Below are 19,045 nucleotides of genomic sequence, written 5' to 3' on the forward strand. Positions count from 1 at the left end.
ACTAAAAGCGCGCCACAAAAGCGCTTTCTTCAAATAGAGATGATAGAAGAACCTTGTTTCAAATGTACCTATAATTGCAAGTCTTCAGACGACAGAAACCACCTGGAGAGCATTTTAAGTTCATCTTTTATGTGTCCTTGGGACTCTAAGCACGCCACGTGCACCGCAGTGCAGCATGTGTGAGCGTGTTTAACATACACGCTTACTTTGTTTTTCGTGTGAAGGAAGCATGTTTTAGGTGGTCGAGCCGTATGTCGGGCGTACAGAACGCAGGACTTTGACACTAAAGACAGACGTATGCATTTGGACTGACAGAAAACTGACAAGCTTCACCTGGTGTTCAAACAGCCCAAACAACAATGACTGAATATATAATCTATTTATATATATATATCTTTCTTTCTGTCATTGTCTTTGTATGTTGTGTCTTTAGATGTTAATATGCAAATAGTTTGCACTATTTTGTATTGAATTGTTGTGTGTTAGGGAAGGAAAGGAGGGAAGTTGCAGAAAGGGCTCCTCACTTTTGCCTTTTATTTGTTGAAAGGAGATAAGGAATGGGAGACGGAATATATGCATTATTTACAAATAAATAACACATTCCACATGCATTAATCACACCACACTGCTTTCCATGCAATTATATCTTCATGCAGACCAAATCACAGTGTGTGTGTGTGTGCGTGTGTGAAACAACAGGTGTTGTGTTCTTTGCTTCGCTGTCTAAACGTGCCATGAAATAGGGTGATGATGGCTCTATTTGTTTAAACACACTCTGTAGCTCTGCGTAAGCGGGGCAACATAACATAGCGGGGGCAGCATGGAAATGTTCCCTTTGCCTCATTCATTACACAATTATGCTAAGCTGCATGCTCGACTATGAACCAGATGTTGTGTAATTAACCTCAGTGTGAAGATGGCGTTCCCTATTGTCTCTCACCTTCAAGCATGAAAGGGAAACCAGGCTGAGGCAGAGATAAGGAAAGGTACTCCTGAGGTTTTCGGCGGGCACGTGAACCGAACTGAACCGAGCCGAGTTCAACCCGGTCAAAAACGGAGCGAAAACTAATTAAGCATGCAGATAGCCTTCCATACCATTGTCTCTGCAACCTTCAGCACAGACTGTGTGACGAGATGAAACCTCAAACAGGGAGCAACACTTTGTGTTCCCAGGTAAGAGGGTAGGGAGGATTTTGAATTAAAAAAAATCATAGTATGTTTTCAAGAATATAAAAACATATAACAAATAGTGAAAGAGAAACAGTGACTGGTTATTTGAACACAATAATTAAACAAGTATATGTGTTGTTTGCTTATTGAACTATGAAGGTGAATCATCATTTTAAATGCATCGCATTATTATTATTGAGATCCCCCAAAAATCTGTTCTCATACCATCCAAATAAAAAATGATATATGATCCGGTTTGACTTACAAAAAGAGGATGTAATTCTATATATTTTAAAAAAGTTCATTGAAAATCACGCTGATGAAAATGCTAAATATTGTAAAATTCGGAAAAAGGAAATTTGGAAATATTCAAGTCTATGTGTCTCTGGATTAAGTCAAACGTTGAATCTGGACTGGAGGTCTTTGTTTCCTCTAACAAAGTGACCCATGCACACTTGTTTGCATGCAGTTTGATTAATGAGGGTGATTGTTCTGTCGCCTTTCATTTGGACCGGTTGCCAATCTTCTGCAACATCTGTCACTCAGCTCCACTGTGGCTTCAGGGAGGTAATAGTTCACTTCCCATGATGCATTGCTTCCATCAGGATTATTAATGCGTTGAAATGAGTTACATCAAGGCAAGGTGAGACGAATGGAGTGTGTTCCATTTAGCTGTTTCATGGACCTTGTGTAATGAGATTACTGTCATCTATCACTAAACAACTTCTAACTGTACAATGTTACAGTAAATCAACGAAACGAGCAACACTTCTTTTCGTGTGGAAAAAACCCCCGAAATATGACACATTGGTAGTTTTCTAGGCCGTAATGGAAAAGGGTGCTCAGCCTGTATATTCATGCAAACCAGCTAACGATACATACTTCAATCAGGATGAGCCTTTTCAACCAAATGACAACTGCTCTGCGTACGGCAATCACACTCACAACCTAATAAATAGTGAGCAAATCCTCGAGTGGACACAACTTCAACACGATACTCTTAAGATGGGCTGGTATGGGAATAGTCTGGTAAGCTACTCTCCATCATTCTCAACCTAACTCTTTATATTTACTGCACCTTTCATACAAGCATGCAGCCCAGAGTACCACTGGCATGTTGCAGCATGTGCTCTGTAATCTCTTTGTTAAATAATGCTGATATGAGCAGCGGGGGGGGGGGGGGGGGGGGCAGCACACACCAAAAAGACACTCGTTGACTGTGACCCACATGCCTTCAATCAATTTACAGATGCCATGGGCCGCACATTACATCTCTAAACAGTCTAAAATCAGTACACACACCAGTAGGAACCTTTGCCGATATAAGAGCTGTTTATCAGGCTACAAACCACCTATCTACAACAGAGCATGTTGATTGTTTCTGGCTCATTCCATTCACCAGAGGAGCTCCACTGCAACACATGATTTGGTCAGTGACACCGGTGATTCAGTACTCTCAGATCAGCCTGAGGATTCTGTGTTTGTTTGTGCATGTGTTGAGCACAATTTGGTTCCAAAACACTCGGCTGTAGTGTCTGGTCTGTAACTACTGCAGCCCCCTGTGTTTGTTGGCCACTAATCAGGAAACAATGGTATAGCTGCTGCTATTCTTTCTGAATCGACAAGAGTCCATGTTGACTTGGCTGTGCACTGCATTGTGGGATGGCTCTGGGCCTCCCAAGCAAACCAAATTATGTCGGACTGAATTTATGAACCTCTGCCATTTTGATGAATCACAACTCTATTCAACTCCAATCACAACAGACGTCTCTCAGTGGTTTTCAGAGTCATTTTCTTTTCAAGGGAAAAGCAAAAATAGACCAATTCACATCCACGGTCCGCCCACACAGGTTGTTCAACACATTGGTTTTGCAAAACATATTTTTTGATCAACCTCTGCGGGATATTTGGATTAAGATAAGTTGCCATAAATGCAACTTTTCTCAAAGCAACTTGTTGCACTAGCAGTCTGTTGACAGAGTCAGCATCCTGTTGTGTACCCGCCCACAGCACCAGTCGTGGCAGAGGGTCAGAGGGCAAAAGCAACGTTTGCTTCATTGCATGGATGTGTATATGAGCACAGTGTGAGTGTGTTGATGTCAGTGTGCGCCCGTGTTTGTGTCTTTTTTTGCTAACCTGCAGCAGCTCCTCTTGGTCACCGCCCACCTCCAGCGCTACATTTAGCGAAGCAAAGGGACGACTGGCCATCTGCTGCCGCTCTCTCATCAGCTGCTATAGAGTGAGACAGAAAGAAAGCAAGGATTTTTGTTACTTTGAGAGAAATATTGGACAGAGTAAACTGTTTTTAAATGAAAGACACATTATTATTGGACCACAGAGACCTACAGTTGGCCGCTGACCCGCTCTACTGCGACCAAATGGAGGTTAAACGGCCTCTTAAATGGTAGTTACTGAACAAAGGGAGAGGGTTGCTCAATTTATCCCTTGCACCCATCTGGATGACAGATTTTGCCCAGCAACCAAATGGTACATGCCGGCTTTTCTAACCAATATGTACATGTAATAAAGGAGGAAAGGAAGGTTTGAAGGACGGATGGAGAAAAGAGAATAGAAGAGCGACGGGGAAGACTGTAAGGAACGGGAAAAGTGGGCGCAAAGTAAAAAGAGGGACAGAAAGCAGGACAGCGGAGAAAGACAAGAGAAAAGGATGAAAGGAGGAGAATGAGTGATGGGGGGAGTGGGGAGCATAGATCAAAGCAGAATGGTTGATAGAAGAGGAGGAAGGCGAAGAGGAGTAGGGGAAAGGCAGGTGGGGGGGATGGAGGGAGTCAGATGGGAGGAGGGCGGTGCAAACTTCATTAATGAGGAAATGTCAGATGAACAAAGGCAGATGGCGAGGCCTTTATCAGCATGACGTCCAAACACACCAACACAGACTACAGTACATTCAAAAAAAACATATCGGCAACATACATACAAGAGGATACTCCCACACATAAAGGCACACCGACATTGCTATGAGGAGCGATGCAGTGCATGCTCACTGCACCCTCATCTACCCTTCCCTCTCCATCAAAAGCTCTTTCCACTTCACTACAGACATGTTAATGTGGTTTGGTTTCTACATTTAGCTTGGGGGTGGCCACCTGTTTGACGCAAAACAAACTCATTTCTGGGCGATTACGCGCCAAGCTTCTAATCATCAGTATGCTGCTTGTTGTTTGTGCAGAGAATCTGCCTGGTGCAGCCCCCGCCAAACACACACACACACACACACACACACACACACACACACACACACACACACCTGATTGGTTGAACCAGTGCCGAGAAGGCAGAGCAGGAATCTGGGCTGCAGATTGTGACCCTTACGGGAGGGGAAAACGTCGGTTTGTGTGTAACCTGAGAGGGTTTTCTGCTAAGATGAAACACATGAAATGAACCTTCGTGTATCTGCGTGGGAAAATCCATCCAATGGAAAAGTAAGCATAGGAAGGAAGCGCAAGGAAATAATAATAAAAAAACGATAGACTTCGTCAAGAAGTCGAGGATGCAACTGTAGCACGTGTTACTTTTATGTTTCTTTTCACTCTCTGATATCAATTATCCCACTACGGCATCAATGGCATAGGGATACGCTTTAAAATATAAAAAGCGAAGAGAAAAAGATGCACACAAAGGATGTGAGAGAGATTTAAGAAAATTCCAATGTAAATGAATTGGAACAAAGAAAGAAAAAAGCATGAAGAGCCACAACACCAGCAATAGAAACAAAAACAAGGACACAAAACTGAAGAATTAGCATAAGAAAGGAGAGAAAGAGAAGCAAACCACCCCTAAATGTCAATGGCTTCCACACTCTGTTACCTCTACCTAAACTGAAACACCTCCTGCACTTCTGTGTCCTCTCTCCTGTTGCTGATAAAAAAGAAAAAGGCTGCACATTGACATTAACCAGCTGTCAGGTGTTGTGCTAGTGCTCCGCCGGCTGCTCGCTTGCCAGTGTCAGACTCTTTAAGCATGAGTGAATACCACACCTGTAGCCACATCAGCGCAGTCAGGCGCTCCGGCGGCGGCAAACTGCTCCGCTAGCACGCCGCCGTGCCGGCTAAGGTGATGTCTTCTCTTGTTAGCTGTCACCGCTATGCTAATGCTGCTCGGATGTGCTCGCGAGCGTCGCTGTCAGCTTCCTGCTGATGTCACCTTAGATTTGAAAGGGCCGAGGTGAGAGGGTGTGGGGAGAGAGCGAGGGTATCTCTGTACTCTTTGTCAGCTTCAGATGAGGTAATGTAGCCCCTTTAAACATCCGTAGATCCTAAGAGGTGCGGCACATTTTGCTTTATTGTCTTTACCGGCTGCTAATAGATTTCTGAACTGATATTAGTGTAAATTAACAGTCCCATTTCTCTTTTTAAACTCTTTAGATTGCGAACTGCTTTGACATTTAAAGTAAAAAGCATTTAAGTCAAATGAACAAACAATATGAAAATCATAATGTTTTTATAGCACGACGTCATTTTGAATTGAGTTCAGAATGGTTTTCCGAGCGGCTTCAGTTTTTTGTTGACTACAATATCTTTTGTAAGCACGTGGCTGTATCCTTGACTGAACCTGTGTTCTGTTTGGGTGCATCCATGTGAGAGTCTGTGTCACAGGAGGCGTTCTCCCAGCTCTTTCTGCCCTGAAGCCACGGCTCCTCTGTTCGTGAGATTAGACTGGTCAAGGTGAGCTGGGTTACATTTGTGTGTGTGTGTGTTGTGGCCTAATAAATCAGTCTAGACATTGGAATTATGTTGGGACATAAAAAGAGGAAGTAATATTCAACACTGTGTTAAGTTTTAGTCTCCTGAATATACAAGTGTGTGCGAGTGTGTACTTTTCTTTCGGTTCACCACCGTGCATGTGTACACACATGCAAAAGACAGACTTGTTGCCTGCGTGCCCGTGCATGCGTTGTGTGTTTAACGCCCCCCTTTGATAAGTCCTTGAGTGGGCAACAAGGACAAGGCAGCGGCCATCTTCTCTGTCTGCCTTTCGGGCTGTAAATCAGCCATAAAATGGCTAATTAACTCTGCCGTGCTGTAAACAAGCCGCACCACTCTAGACACCCCCAACTGGATGACAAAAGGAGGGTTGAGTGCAGACATATGTGCCTACTTGTCAATATTTAGATATTGACGATATATAGCTCTCCAGCTTCAAGGATTTCAGCCGGATGTCTGAGATTCAAACTAAATCACAAAGTTAACATGTCCTGTGAGTACGCGTCCATATTGGATGTGCCTGTGTTTACCTACAGCCTCGAGGGGGAGCGTGACATCCATTCCTGCATCCATCCATCCGTCCAGCCATCTCAGCTGGACAGACAGACGCATAAACAGCCAGGAGAAAAATGAGCAACAATGAAGCCAATCACATGGTGAATTATGCTTCGCAGAATGCGGTTAAACCAAAGCAGCAGCTGCGAGGACAAATTGCCAGTCCTGTTAGATGAATCGGAAATATCGGCGTAATGTGCCGTTTGCTGATTTTGGATGCAGTCCTGCGCAAATGACTGGTTTCACAACACGACGAGTGGCTGACTGCTACCACGGCTGCTATTAAACTCTGCGAGGGCAAGAACAATAGTATCATCACATCTGCAAGCCTGTGAACACATTCAGTGTGTGTGTTGTGTTTGTGTGTTGGTAGGTAGCAGTGGGAGAATAATGCTGCAGCAGGTATCCCGTATTCTGTGGCACGGAATATGTGCACAAAAACCCTCCGAATGGACATGAGATTTTGGACAGCATGCTGAAACAGCTTTTGTTTTCTTTTTCCACACATAATCAAGTTAGTGACATAGACTCTATGACCAAATGTATGTGGACACATTGGGCCATACTTTCTGTATGTTTGGTATGGGACTGTTTTTTTTGATTTTGGGACCCTTAGTTCTGAGGAATGTTAATGCTACAACATACATGATACAGTATTTTAGACATAAAGTGTGCTTCCAATTTTGGGGTTAAACTGTGGGGAAGACCTTTTCCTTTAACAGGACAGTGCCCCGTGAAGAAAGGCACGTCCATAAAGAAATGTTTTTTGGTGTGGAGGATCATTTACTGGCCTAGACAGAGCCCTGACCTCAACACCTTTTAAATTAATTGAAAAACCAGACCTTATCTCCCAAAACCAGTGATGCTCTTGAGGCCAAATGGGAGCAAATCCCTTAAGCTAGGTCCCAAAATCTTGTGGAATGCCTGAAACCAAAAGTGTGGAGGCTGCAATATCCGCAGATTAATGCCCTGGTTTGGGGATGAAATGCAATCACGAGTGGATATAGAGTACACATGTCCACATATGTTCACATATTAGCATACAAAATAAAGTAGAAGAAGAAAAAGCAGGATGAGGGAGTCGCACACGAACAAACGGGAACAAATAAACATAGAAAACACACCCGAGTCAGAGCAGAATGTGCTGATGTGAACCTACTGAACAACACATTTCTCATCCAACATTACTGCCCCTGTTTCCCCTGTAGATGTAATGCAACATCAGCGTCCATGTTCCTCCAGTCCATCTGTATCCTAACTAGATGGTTTAATTAATGCCACAGAAGGCTGCAGGTTTAGGTCTGATTAATGTTTTAATCAGAGATACGAGGGAAACAACTATTTCTGGACAGAGGTTATAACTCTCCCTGACTGTTCCTAAATCCACAGAGAGTCAGAGCGTCACCGTGTTGCACTGTTTGGGTCACAAGATGTGTTAAAGCTAATGTCAGTGTTCAACAATGTCCTGAGATGAGCAGCAATATAAGTTAAATAATCACCATGACGTTGCTACAATGGCTGCCACTGAAAACGGATTTCTTTAAAGAACCCAGAAATCTCTATAGGCTACTGGATTTCTGTATCAGTGTCCCGTGAAGACTGTAATGTAGTTCCCTCTTCAAAAAGACGTCTAATGAATGAGTCAAAAGTAAATGCATACATGAGAAGGAACAATTGAAAAGGTGGACCGTGAATGTACATTTTTTACGGTTCAGCACCACCAGGAAAAAGGCAAAATCTTCTAATGTAAAAGTCAGTCAAGCATTATGTGTCTCCGCAAACTCTGTCTTCTTTTTTAGTGCCGGTAGGGCAGGACAGGGCTATACGTCTGTTTGACAAATTATCCTCTCAGCTTTTTGGATCTCAATTTTTAGAAGGAAATTTACAATCACAAAAGTTAGTTAGAGGTTTCCTGGCTAAAGGAGTAACGTCCCATAGCTCTTGTAGCTCTTGTGTCTCTGTAGCTCAACATAACCAGTATAAAAACCATTAGAGATGCCGCTATTATGCTGCTGACATGCTGCTCAGGCCACATGGTTGGTGTCAACAAGGTGAACCTCAACATACATGAAGTCCTTTACTTGGGGCACCAACTTGCCACCAACCCAAAAGACACCAAGACACACTTTCAAAAAAGCAATATGAAGAGACCAGACACAAAGGGATACCCACACTATCTGACTCTCAGAGCACTGGGACACCATGAGGCATCTACACAAACAAGACACACACAAACCTATTCATACCACCCCGATTGGTACAGATTAGTTTTCAATTATTCCCTTATTGTGTGGCTTTTGAAGCTCAGTGCTGTGACTGGAGACAGATAGGATTTGCCTCTCAGCATAAAATATGATATTACGGTATTGAAGAGACAATGAATCAATTCAGGCGCAGCGTCCACAGAGACACCGCTGGTTTGATCCAAGGCTTTACAAAGGACACACACGGGTGCTCTGGTTGATTTACATCATAAAAACACTGGGAACAGATGCCAAATGTGTCTTTCGGGTGTGTGCAGACATTCAGGTGTGAGCACAGACAGACTGACGAACACTGAGAATCACACACAGACACGTAGCTGCCTCTGGAAATTGTATTTGAGCAAGTCCAAAGTCGAGGGGCGATAACAAATCTCATTTCCTGCATGTTTGCCAAGTTTCCAGCGGCATTTGTCTCCTGGCTGAGTGTGGCGAGTGGGATCCGAGCAGAGTAAACGAGGTCAGAGATATTCTCGTCCGATAGGATCTGCCACACCACACCAGCATCCAACACACCGTCCAAGTTAGTGGACAAAGCACTTGATATTCTTGTTCTGTGGTGGTTGCAAGACATTTGGAGTGTGGTTCTACAAAACCAGTACCACCAAACATCTGTCTGTAGTCATGTTTAGTGACTCACAGCAGTTCAGTTGAGACCCAATGTCCCCTCTAAGGCCCAAAGCCCTAAACCCTAAACTGTTTCAACAAGCAAAGTTACTTGTCACTTGTTCCAAACAACCAATACATTGCTTAATACAATGGAGCTTTGTGAGGGCGTAAAAAGGATGTGCAAAAGAGAGGAATCAAAATGACTATAGATGCCACAGCTCCAGCATATTCCACCGTTGATGTTTATGTTCCAAACATTCATAGTTCCTTCTCAGCGACTAGCTATGATACTTTTATTTCTTGCTATCACCTCTTCATTGCCCAAAAGCTTTATCAGTAGAAGCATATTAACAAGTTATAGGCAAAGCGACATTTGTTTGGAACATACTGCACATATAAATGGGTATTGGTCAATAAATGGATGATGCTATTGGAAGCCATTGTAACTGCTGTGAATCAAAGCTGAATAAAGCTTTTTTTGGAGGTATGTATCAGCTTTTAGACCATCCCAGGAAACCATTGACTTCCATTTATTTCTGTACAGTATGAAAACCAATTAACAGACTCTTTGAATTTCCCTTAATCATATTGTACATCAAGTCTGCATTAAAGTGTTTCACATTAACATTATGTGACAATGCAGTTCAGTGCAGGTGGTAATGGAAACAACAATTAATGAAGACTCGGTGTTCACTGTGATGGATTGCATCATTTGAGTTTGTAGAGAACGGTATGGAAATGATTGGAACACCAACAACCCTTGGTTTGAATGGTTTGCAAAATGGTCTGTTGAGTTGAAGTGCTAAGTATGTGATCGAGAGGAAATGGGCTAAAACTTGAAAAAAACACTGGTCCTTCAAGGTCTTCGCAAAACAATCAGTGATTGTAGAGGTAAGTGCTGCAGGACTTTATGAGAGCTGGATTATCAGGGTTACGATGAGGGGAGATATTCGTAAGGGTAGAAAGACACACACAGGCACTCAGAATGTCAAGGGTGTGTCTTTAACTTGTCCGATACGGAACCTGGCTCTAAAAGCGCCCCTTTAAACAGCTACAACACATGGAGGCAGGAGGTTACGACTACAGATCGAGTGAACCGGACAACCTGATCGCAGCAGAACGTCTTCGACACGCCCTGGCATGGTGGTAGAATAAATCCCCATTTGATTTGGGGAGCTAATTAGAGAGGGCCAGAGAGACAAAGCGAGACAGAAAAGGCTTATAGATTGCGTGGCTTGTAGCTGTTACTCTGAACAAGGCAGACACACTCTTGTGATATGACCAATAAGTCCCATTCACAGCTAACCGCCTGGCAATTACTGCTAGCGCTTCGACTGGCGAAAGAAAGGGAGGGAGAAAAGACAACGCAAGAGAGAAATATTCCCCGTCAAATACAACACAAACAGGCCAAATCACTTTGGTTTGTGAGAGAGAAAACTGTGAAATGCTAATACATGTACAGTTTGGTAGCCTGAACATTTTCAAAAGTGATTCTCAAGTTCTGAGGCAGACAGCTCTCTTTGCACCACTGCCAGAAAAAAAAAGTTTGTTTTCTATCTGCTGCAGTAGAATCACAGCACTGAATTAGAATAAAACTGCAATTTTAGAAGCATTGACCAAATGGCACTTTTCTCACACGTCTGGCTGTTTGTTCTATGCCAAAGCTGAGACTATGAAATGTAGCACTTTTAATCAGTGTACCTTTAAATGATTAACAATATTTGTTTAGTTTTCAAGTGCGTGTGTGTGCGTGTGTTCGCCACACACTTGTCTTCTTCTGGTTCCCACGAAGAACACAACAGTGCGTTTATATAAAACATGTTTTTTAGACGTTTGCCTTTTATTTGGGAGTGAAAAAATAAATGGATGACATGCAACAAATGTCCCTCGCCAGAATATGTTGTGTGTAAATATATATATATATATATATATATATAAGCCTTCTGCATCCAGCGACACGTTGTGCAATACGATTTGACAGCTCTTGCCTTCATTCTGACATCACACAAAAACAAGCAAAAGCTAACTTCACCTATTTCAAAACGCTGTGATGCACTGACAACAAAAAGACTTCCAACACAAAGATAAAACACATCAGAAATATCCTGAAACCTCTTTAAACTAATGAACTAGTTTGCACTCGGTGTGTAATCAATATCAAAAAAGTAATTCCAAGAAGGCAACAATTTGATCACATTCACTCCCTGATCTACACATGAAGACGAACCCTTGACTGCTGCTCACTGTAGGTCGGTCTGTTGTGAGCTCTGTGTCAACTTGAACAATGCAGAATGAGTTATGGAAATACGTTTCAGCTAAATTCTACTTTTTGGGGTCAGAGTTGAATTTCTTTAAGCCTTGTGAGGGACATTTTTGATTTGCTGTTGTATAAATAAAAGTAGCTGCCCTGGTTGTATGACAACGTTTGTAATTTTTCAATAATTATGTAATATAGCAGTGAAGAAAGATGTATTTTTGCATACAAGTGTGAACTTCTTTGGGAGTTCCGGCTCTTGTACGGAACGTGTGTGTAGGTGTGTGTGTGTTTATAAATGTGTCTGCCAGAGGGGGAAACTGTAGGTGTTTCTGATTATCGCCTTGACAGCCTGATTTACACGATTTAAACAACCGTACACCCTTGTGACCACAGTCTCACACAAACACGGAGAAACACACACACCTGCACAGCCACACACACACACACACACACACACACACACACACACAGGTCTGAAAAACTGCCAGGCCCCAATCACATACACTGCCCTTCTCTCTTATTGTTCTCTCTCTCTCTCTCTCTCTCTCTCACACACACACACACACACAGACACACACACACACACACACACAGTCCCTTGGTTTCCCTGGGAACGCTGTTTATCCCGTCCATTTAGTCTATTTAGCCGTGTGTCCCATTAGCACCAACCTCCCATCTGTCTACCGGGCCCCCAGAGGGGCTCCAGTGTGAGTAACTGCACTGGTGTTCATGAAAATGGCACATGTGTGTACGTGCGAGTGTGTGTGTGTGTGTGCTTTATGTTACCTTCTGATCGCCACCCCTCCCCTCCACAAACGTTCATCAATCCCCACCTGCACCAGCGACGCCGTGCATAATCATTATGTCTGACCTCTCTGGTTGGCTGGCTGGCAACCTTCCTATCCACCGATTACACCGCGCAGCCGACAGGCCGGCCGACTGCCACTTCCTTCCCCGTGTCCAATTAGATCGCGTCGACAAAGCGACACAGGTCGGCCGAGGCCGTGGACCCCGAGGTCGAGGAAAGCGGCTCCGATTGGGCGTCAGTGAGCCGTCAACCGCACAGGCAAACCTTTGCCTAATGAGATCATTACATCTTTATAATGCAGTAATGTGAGGAGATGTGTAATCATTCTGGGCCTAACTCGTTGTCAAATGAGATTTGATTCACTTTGAAACAACTTCATGGCTCTTGAGAGGGAAACGGGTCGACACAATGAACTCAGCCGAGGTGTCTGTAAGTGATGTGGCTGTAATTTGTCCACTGGAATGTCTCTGGCTTCTGAGCACTGATTGAAATGTGCGCTGACCAACAATGTAAACATCTGCTGTTAAGAACACGCTCCAGATTTCTGATGACCATTGCTGATTTCAATACTCAGAAACACCGGTTCTTGTTTTTACTTCCCTCCAAACCTGCTTCTTTCCTCGAAAGCACAGGATCTTGACATCATGGCATTTAATTTAAAAAAAATACGTATCCTTGTGTCCCTTTCCTCACCATCTGTCACTCACTCTTTTTTCATGTATCCTTGCCTCCTTCCTCCTCTCTCTGTGCCAGTGAAACCCGGGTGTAGAGCTGCAGAGCTCGGCACTGCTCAACAAGGCCCCATCTCATTAGCAATGGCCTCAGCTCGCCAATATACACAACTCATCAACTGAGGGTGTGCATTTGTGTGTTTGCGCGTGTGTGTGTGTGCGCGAGAGTAAACTAACACCGTGTTTGTGCGTGACAGGGGAGTCAGCAACTTTAACGCCAAGCCCTGCAGGCCTCATCTCGAGATCTTTTTAACAAGGAGCCGCCCGATCGATCTCTGATCGATAACTATCTGGAGCCCGCCAACATAAAAAGGTGTGTGTGTGTGTGTGCGTGTGTGTGTGTGTGTGTGTGCCACGCGGACTAATTCAGACATCTAGGCATCGCACTGATCCTGTTGGGCCTCGGTTCAGTGCAGTGTGCCAGCTGTGGAAATGAAGAACCAGCGGCGTCTTTGGCTGAGCTATCGCCGTCCAGGAGGGGAAAGCTGGCACAGAGAGAGAGAGCGAGAGAGAGAGAGAGAGAGAGAGAGCGAGAGAGAGAGAGAGAGAGAGAGAGAGAGAGAGAGAGAGAGAAAAGAGGGGAATTCAAGAGCAGAGTGAAGGAAGCCAACGGTTTTGCCAATAAACAAGCCAGCTCAGCACTATTGCAGATTGCCATAGAGCTTAAGTATACAGGATAGAGGCATTAGAGAGTCGGCCCCATCAGAGCAATGCAACAAGAGCTGATCATGCATCTGTGTAGGTGTGTGTGCATGCAAGAATGTGTTGAACAAGAGTGTGTTTGCAACAGAGAGAGAGAGAGACTAAGTTCATGTGCATTCACGTTTTAAATGCTCAATAAGCTGGTCTGAGTGGTTCAGTCTTAAATGGTTTCTCTATTATTCATTTGATTTGTCCGTAGACATGTCAATCATTCAACAAATTACACACTATGTGGCTAAAGTCTGGTTTCCAGTGGACTCCAAATATGTTGGATGGGACTGAGGTCAAAAAAACATATGATCATGGACCAATTTGAAGGTAAAAAGAGCTCCAGACCAAAACACAGGGGTGTCCACATACCTTTGGCAATGTAGTGCATTGATTAACATCCTGATGCTGATGTGGAAGTATCTATTTCATCCCTTAAATTTCCAGACGTATTGTACAAGCAGCATCGTCATGATTCCATAGATGGACAGACAGACAGATCGAGTGAGAGAATGTTCCTTAAATAGAATATAAAATATATTATGAGATACAGACAGCAACATTTATAAAAATAAAAAAGAAAGGTTTAATGTCATAAAGCTCACATATTTCTGAGATGTTTTCCACGATTTCTTTATCCTTTGTATGAAGTCTTGTTCTCGTTTTTATATCGTTATCATTACTGTTGGTATTATTTGTTTGTTTACTTGTTTGCCTTTTGTAACTTGACAGCATTATTAATGAGAATCCCTCCGGGTGAAATAAAGCTTGATGATGAGATGAAAGCATCTGAATGAACGCCTGCACATCAGTTGTCCTCGTGTAATCCCTTTATGTTCAGTTCATTTCAGCCGTGTATGTTCGTGTATGTTCGTGTGTGTGTGTGTGTGTGTGTGTGTGTGTGTGTGTGTGTGTGTGTGTGTGCAGCAGTGTGCGATGTGTGTATTGTAATTTGTTGCCCTGCAGCTTTGAGTAGCGGCTCATTATCTGAGCCGATTCCCATCTTCCCTCCCTCAGGGCTGTTACAATCACAAAATCATTGATTCGCTCCGCTCCCCAAAACAATGGATGCTGGATAAAATCTTGATGGAATAGATTTCCAACCTGCCTGCTTTAGCCGCTCGTAAAACTTAGTTAATGTCTGTGTCAAACCAGTGGGGTTTGTTCACTTTCTTTCAAATCTCTTGATCTCCGTCTTAAAGACACAGTACAGTACTTCCTGGTCGGGTTTAAGTGATAGGATCTCAATAAACTCCAGATCCAGATTCTGATGATGATGGATTGCAGATGATGGATTCCTGCTGAGATAACACAACGCTGATCCACATCACACAGAGTTCAAACAGAGAGAATCTTCGAAGTTGCTCTTGAAAGAGGGAAAGAAGAGGAACGGGAGGAGGAGGAGGAGAAAGGAATAGCACCAGAGCCAAACTTCTATATCTGCCGCTGTGAAATCGGGGGTGACGAGAGAGGTGTTTGATGGGAGGAGGAGAAGGGGGGAGAGGAAGGGAGACACAACACTGTTGCTGGAACGCTGAGAGAGAAAGTGGAGAGGCAGCCGAGCGTGGAAAGAGGAGGAGAAGGTTAAAGTGGAGTGATTACCTCGATTTCATTCCAACTTTGTATTCTTTCTTTTTTACTTTCCTGAACGCTGCGTCATGTTGTGGCCCTTTAGGCGAAGAGGAAATTAAAGACCTTTTGAAGTTGTTGTGACAAAAGCGGTTGCCTACTTGTATATCAAAGTATCCTATTACAATGCTTTGTATGATATCTTACAAAAGTTACGAATTGTTTTGTGTTTTCCTACGAACGTCCAGCAACACGTGACAATTTCCTCTCGTTAGGTGCTTTTCAAAATAAACTCGGTGTCTGTTTTAGTCTTTAAGGATAATATACCAAATCATTTTGTGGCATATCTACAAATCACAGAGCATTCTGCTTCGTAGGTACAGCGACGAATGCTGGATGAGACCAGCCTGTGGTCTTACACAACCAGCAAGGACGCAGTTTTACTCGAGTTTCCTTCTGAATTGTCATCAGCCAAGTACAAAAAATATGCTTATTTTCTATTTCTAAAGGATTCTGAAGATGATTCAAACTGATTTGTATGACCACACAACAACACAATGGCTACAGAGTAGAAAGAAAGATGAGAGAAAAGCAGATCTATGTGCCGAGGAAAGAAACAAAAAGCCATATTTTGTGCAGCACAGCGACTTTTCAGCGCTTTTGTTCCAAACCATTAATAAACACAGCACTAATGCACTTCCATTCATCTTACTCAAAGCCATTGTTGGAACCCCCTCCTCTACACCTCACCATTCCACCATGAAAAATAACCTATTTTCTCACATTATGCTATTTTCTGTTTTGATCAAATACTTTTATTTTGACAGCTCAAAGTAGCCCATTTCATTAAGAAAGAAACAGACCTTTATATATATATATATATATATATATATATATATATATATATATATATATATATGTTTTTTATTATTATTTTCTTGTTATTATTACTTTTATTTTGACAGCTCAAAGTAGCCCATTTCATTAAGAAAGAAACAGACCTTTATATATATATATGTATGTATGTATGTATGTATGTATGTATGTATGTATGTATGTATGTATGTATATATATATATATATATATATATATATATATATATATATATATATATATATATATATATATATGTATGTATGTATGTATGTATGTATGTATGTATATGTTTTTTATTATTATTTTCTTGAAATCAATTCCAGTTATTGAGTCACTTGGTTTCAACAGTAAAATGAAATGCGCCCGGGATCGGTAAACAAGTTGTTTTGATTCCCGAAACTAAAGCAAACCTTTACCGCAGAGGTTGCACATCAGAAAATGATCCTTTGAATCTCTTGTTGTCGTTGGTGACGACTTTGAAAGGCACTTCAAAACGACGTCATCCTGCTGGTACGAGTGTCAGATCAGAAGATGATGCGTGGGTTGGTTTGGAGTATTTTGTTGTGAAGGTACTGCATTAGAACCATGTGTTGTATTTGCATACCACCTCACATGGCCGGCAGAATATGCCAAAATGTCCTCTGTTTAACCAAATGTCTCAATCTGTACATTTTGTCTGGTTAATTGGCTCAGCGGAAGAGACAATCAGCTCTGTTTTAATGTCTGCCTCCCATGGAGAAGTTGACCCGGGATGAGCAACTGCCCTTGATTGACAAAAATGAAAGAACAAGTATCCCCCGTGATTGGGTAATTGACTGATGAGGAGCAGTTGTCCTTCCGCATGATTGGGCAATTGACTCAGGAAGAGGACTTGCTCTTGGGATTTGATTGGCCCAGGAGGAGCGGGTCCTCTTGAGAAGCCGCCGAGTGTCACTCCAGACAGACGAGAGCGGATGTCAGCTCTCTACTCGGCTGCAATCACCTTCCTCCCTCCCTCTCTGTGTAACTCTCCGTCACATGCGCACACAGGCAAACGTGCACATACAATGCAACGTCTCAACCCCTGAATGTACTGAATGACGGGACCACCGCAGTGAAGCAACAAGGCCTCGTACCAAAATGAAAAACAAGCTCATTTGTCAGGGTCTTCTTCAATGACTGATATGAGAAATGAGCCATAATGGTTTTCTGATCGGCCTCCATTTGGTTATTGTAGAATACGGCGTTGTCTATATTAACAATTGATCAAATGGCAGTATTACTGTACTGCATGTGAGAGGGATTGCTTGCAGAAACAAATCCAGAAAGAACAATAAACAAACTCTGAAGTTCTTCAGCGCTTTTAACCAGCCAAAAGACAACGGACAAAGCAGTTATTTTGATATGAGACTTAATATTCTCTTCGATTTTGGACATCGTAATATGGCAGAAGTGTCGTCTCTTCCTGGTTTTAAAGGCTGCATTACAGTCAAGTGATGTGATTTTCGGAACCTGCTGTTATAGCTGTTCTTTTATTTGCCTTTACTCACTTCATCATTACAACCACTTCACCTACAATTATCACCATGTCCATGTTTTGTGAAAGCACCAATAGCTAACCCGGCAATATCATCACAATATCGACACAGAGGTATTTGGTAAAAGATATTGTAATGTGAGATTTTGTCCATGTCGCCCAGCCCGAGAAGAAAGTGTGTGCCGAGTCCTGTGTCCTGAGAAGAAAGTGAGGCATCTTGCAGTCTAATTTCACCAAAATTGAAACACGAAAGCTGCATTTTGTAAACTGAGATGAGAGTGAACACACAAAATGTTGACAAAAACACAAATCTGCGATTTCAATCTTTCACAAAAAGTAAAATGGGTTGAGAAAGTGGTCCTACCTCTTCATCTGAATAAACCATTTAAAAACATATTGAATTCGATAAATGCATTGTCACAAGGCCGAAAACATTTTTTTTTACGATCTTGCCAGAGTCACCTTAAATCCTAAATTGTAGTGAAGGTGTGAATGGTCTTCCTTCTCTCCGACATGAACAGATGCAAAGACACCTCTTCCCTCTGCCCTCTCTTCTCCCTCTGCTTTCTGTGTTGCACCTCTGGCAAAGCATTTAACTTGTGATGAACTCCTCTCGCTGACCCACCCGTCTTACCAACCCGTAGGCACTTAGAATAAGTAGACAAATAGATCCTTCCAGATCACCTCACACATCCTGACCAGACAAGATACGGGCCGGTCCCTCCCCTCAGACACCTCCACCAGTGTTTACGACCTGTCCGCTCTGTCGGGCTGCCAGCGAGGGGGAGGGGATTGGATCTGAAGCGTGTCCGTCACAGCTCGCCACCCACCGTAGCCCGTTGCAAGACAGATAATGGCGCACGGGGTCACGGACCACGCCTCTTCAGTCTCGCCTCGCCCAGTGAGACGTTTCACAAAGAAACAGCGGAAAGGAACCACGCAGTCACAAGTCTCTAGTCCACACATGTACAGTCGCTACACACACACACACACACACACACACACACACACACACACACACACACACACACACACACGGTCCAGTGCTCACCACCTACAGCTCCTTCAGTCAATAGCTGGCAGGGCGGAGTGGTGACCATGGTGGAGTCACTGAGCTCGGAGGAGATGTGATGTGATGAGGTCACAGTGATTACCATTACAGAGCTGGGTGGTCCGATATTGTGGAACTGGGTGACCAGTGACCCCCCCACCCCCATCGCTGGTGATCCATACCTTCATCCATGTTCAAGTTCTTCATCCTGATTAGGGTTGTGCTTG

General features: G+C 43.2%; 1 protein-coding gene across 1 annotated transcript in view; it reads right to left on the minus strand.

The window, feature by feature from the left end:
* Positions 1-19,045, minus strand: part of atrnl1a (attractin-like 1a) — a gene marked incomplete at its 5' end in the record, with an annotated part of 181,203 nt that overhangs the window by 26,453 nt on the left and 135,705 nt on the right. Inside the window, one exon of the mRNA XM_079280116.1 lies at positions 3,307-3,402. Within this exon, the coding sequence (XP_079136242.1) occupies positions 3,307-3,402 (96 nt within the window). The remainder of the gene's footprint in view (positions 1-3,306; positions 3,403-19,045) is intronic.

Source organism: Melanostigma gelatinosum (assembly GCF_949748355.1).
Source record: "Melanostigma gelatinosum genome assembly, chromosome: 12".
NCBI lineage: Eukaryota > Metazoa > Chordata > Actinopteri > Perciformes > Zoarcidae > Melanostigma > Melanostigma gelatinosum.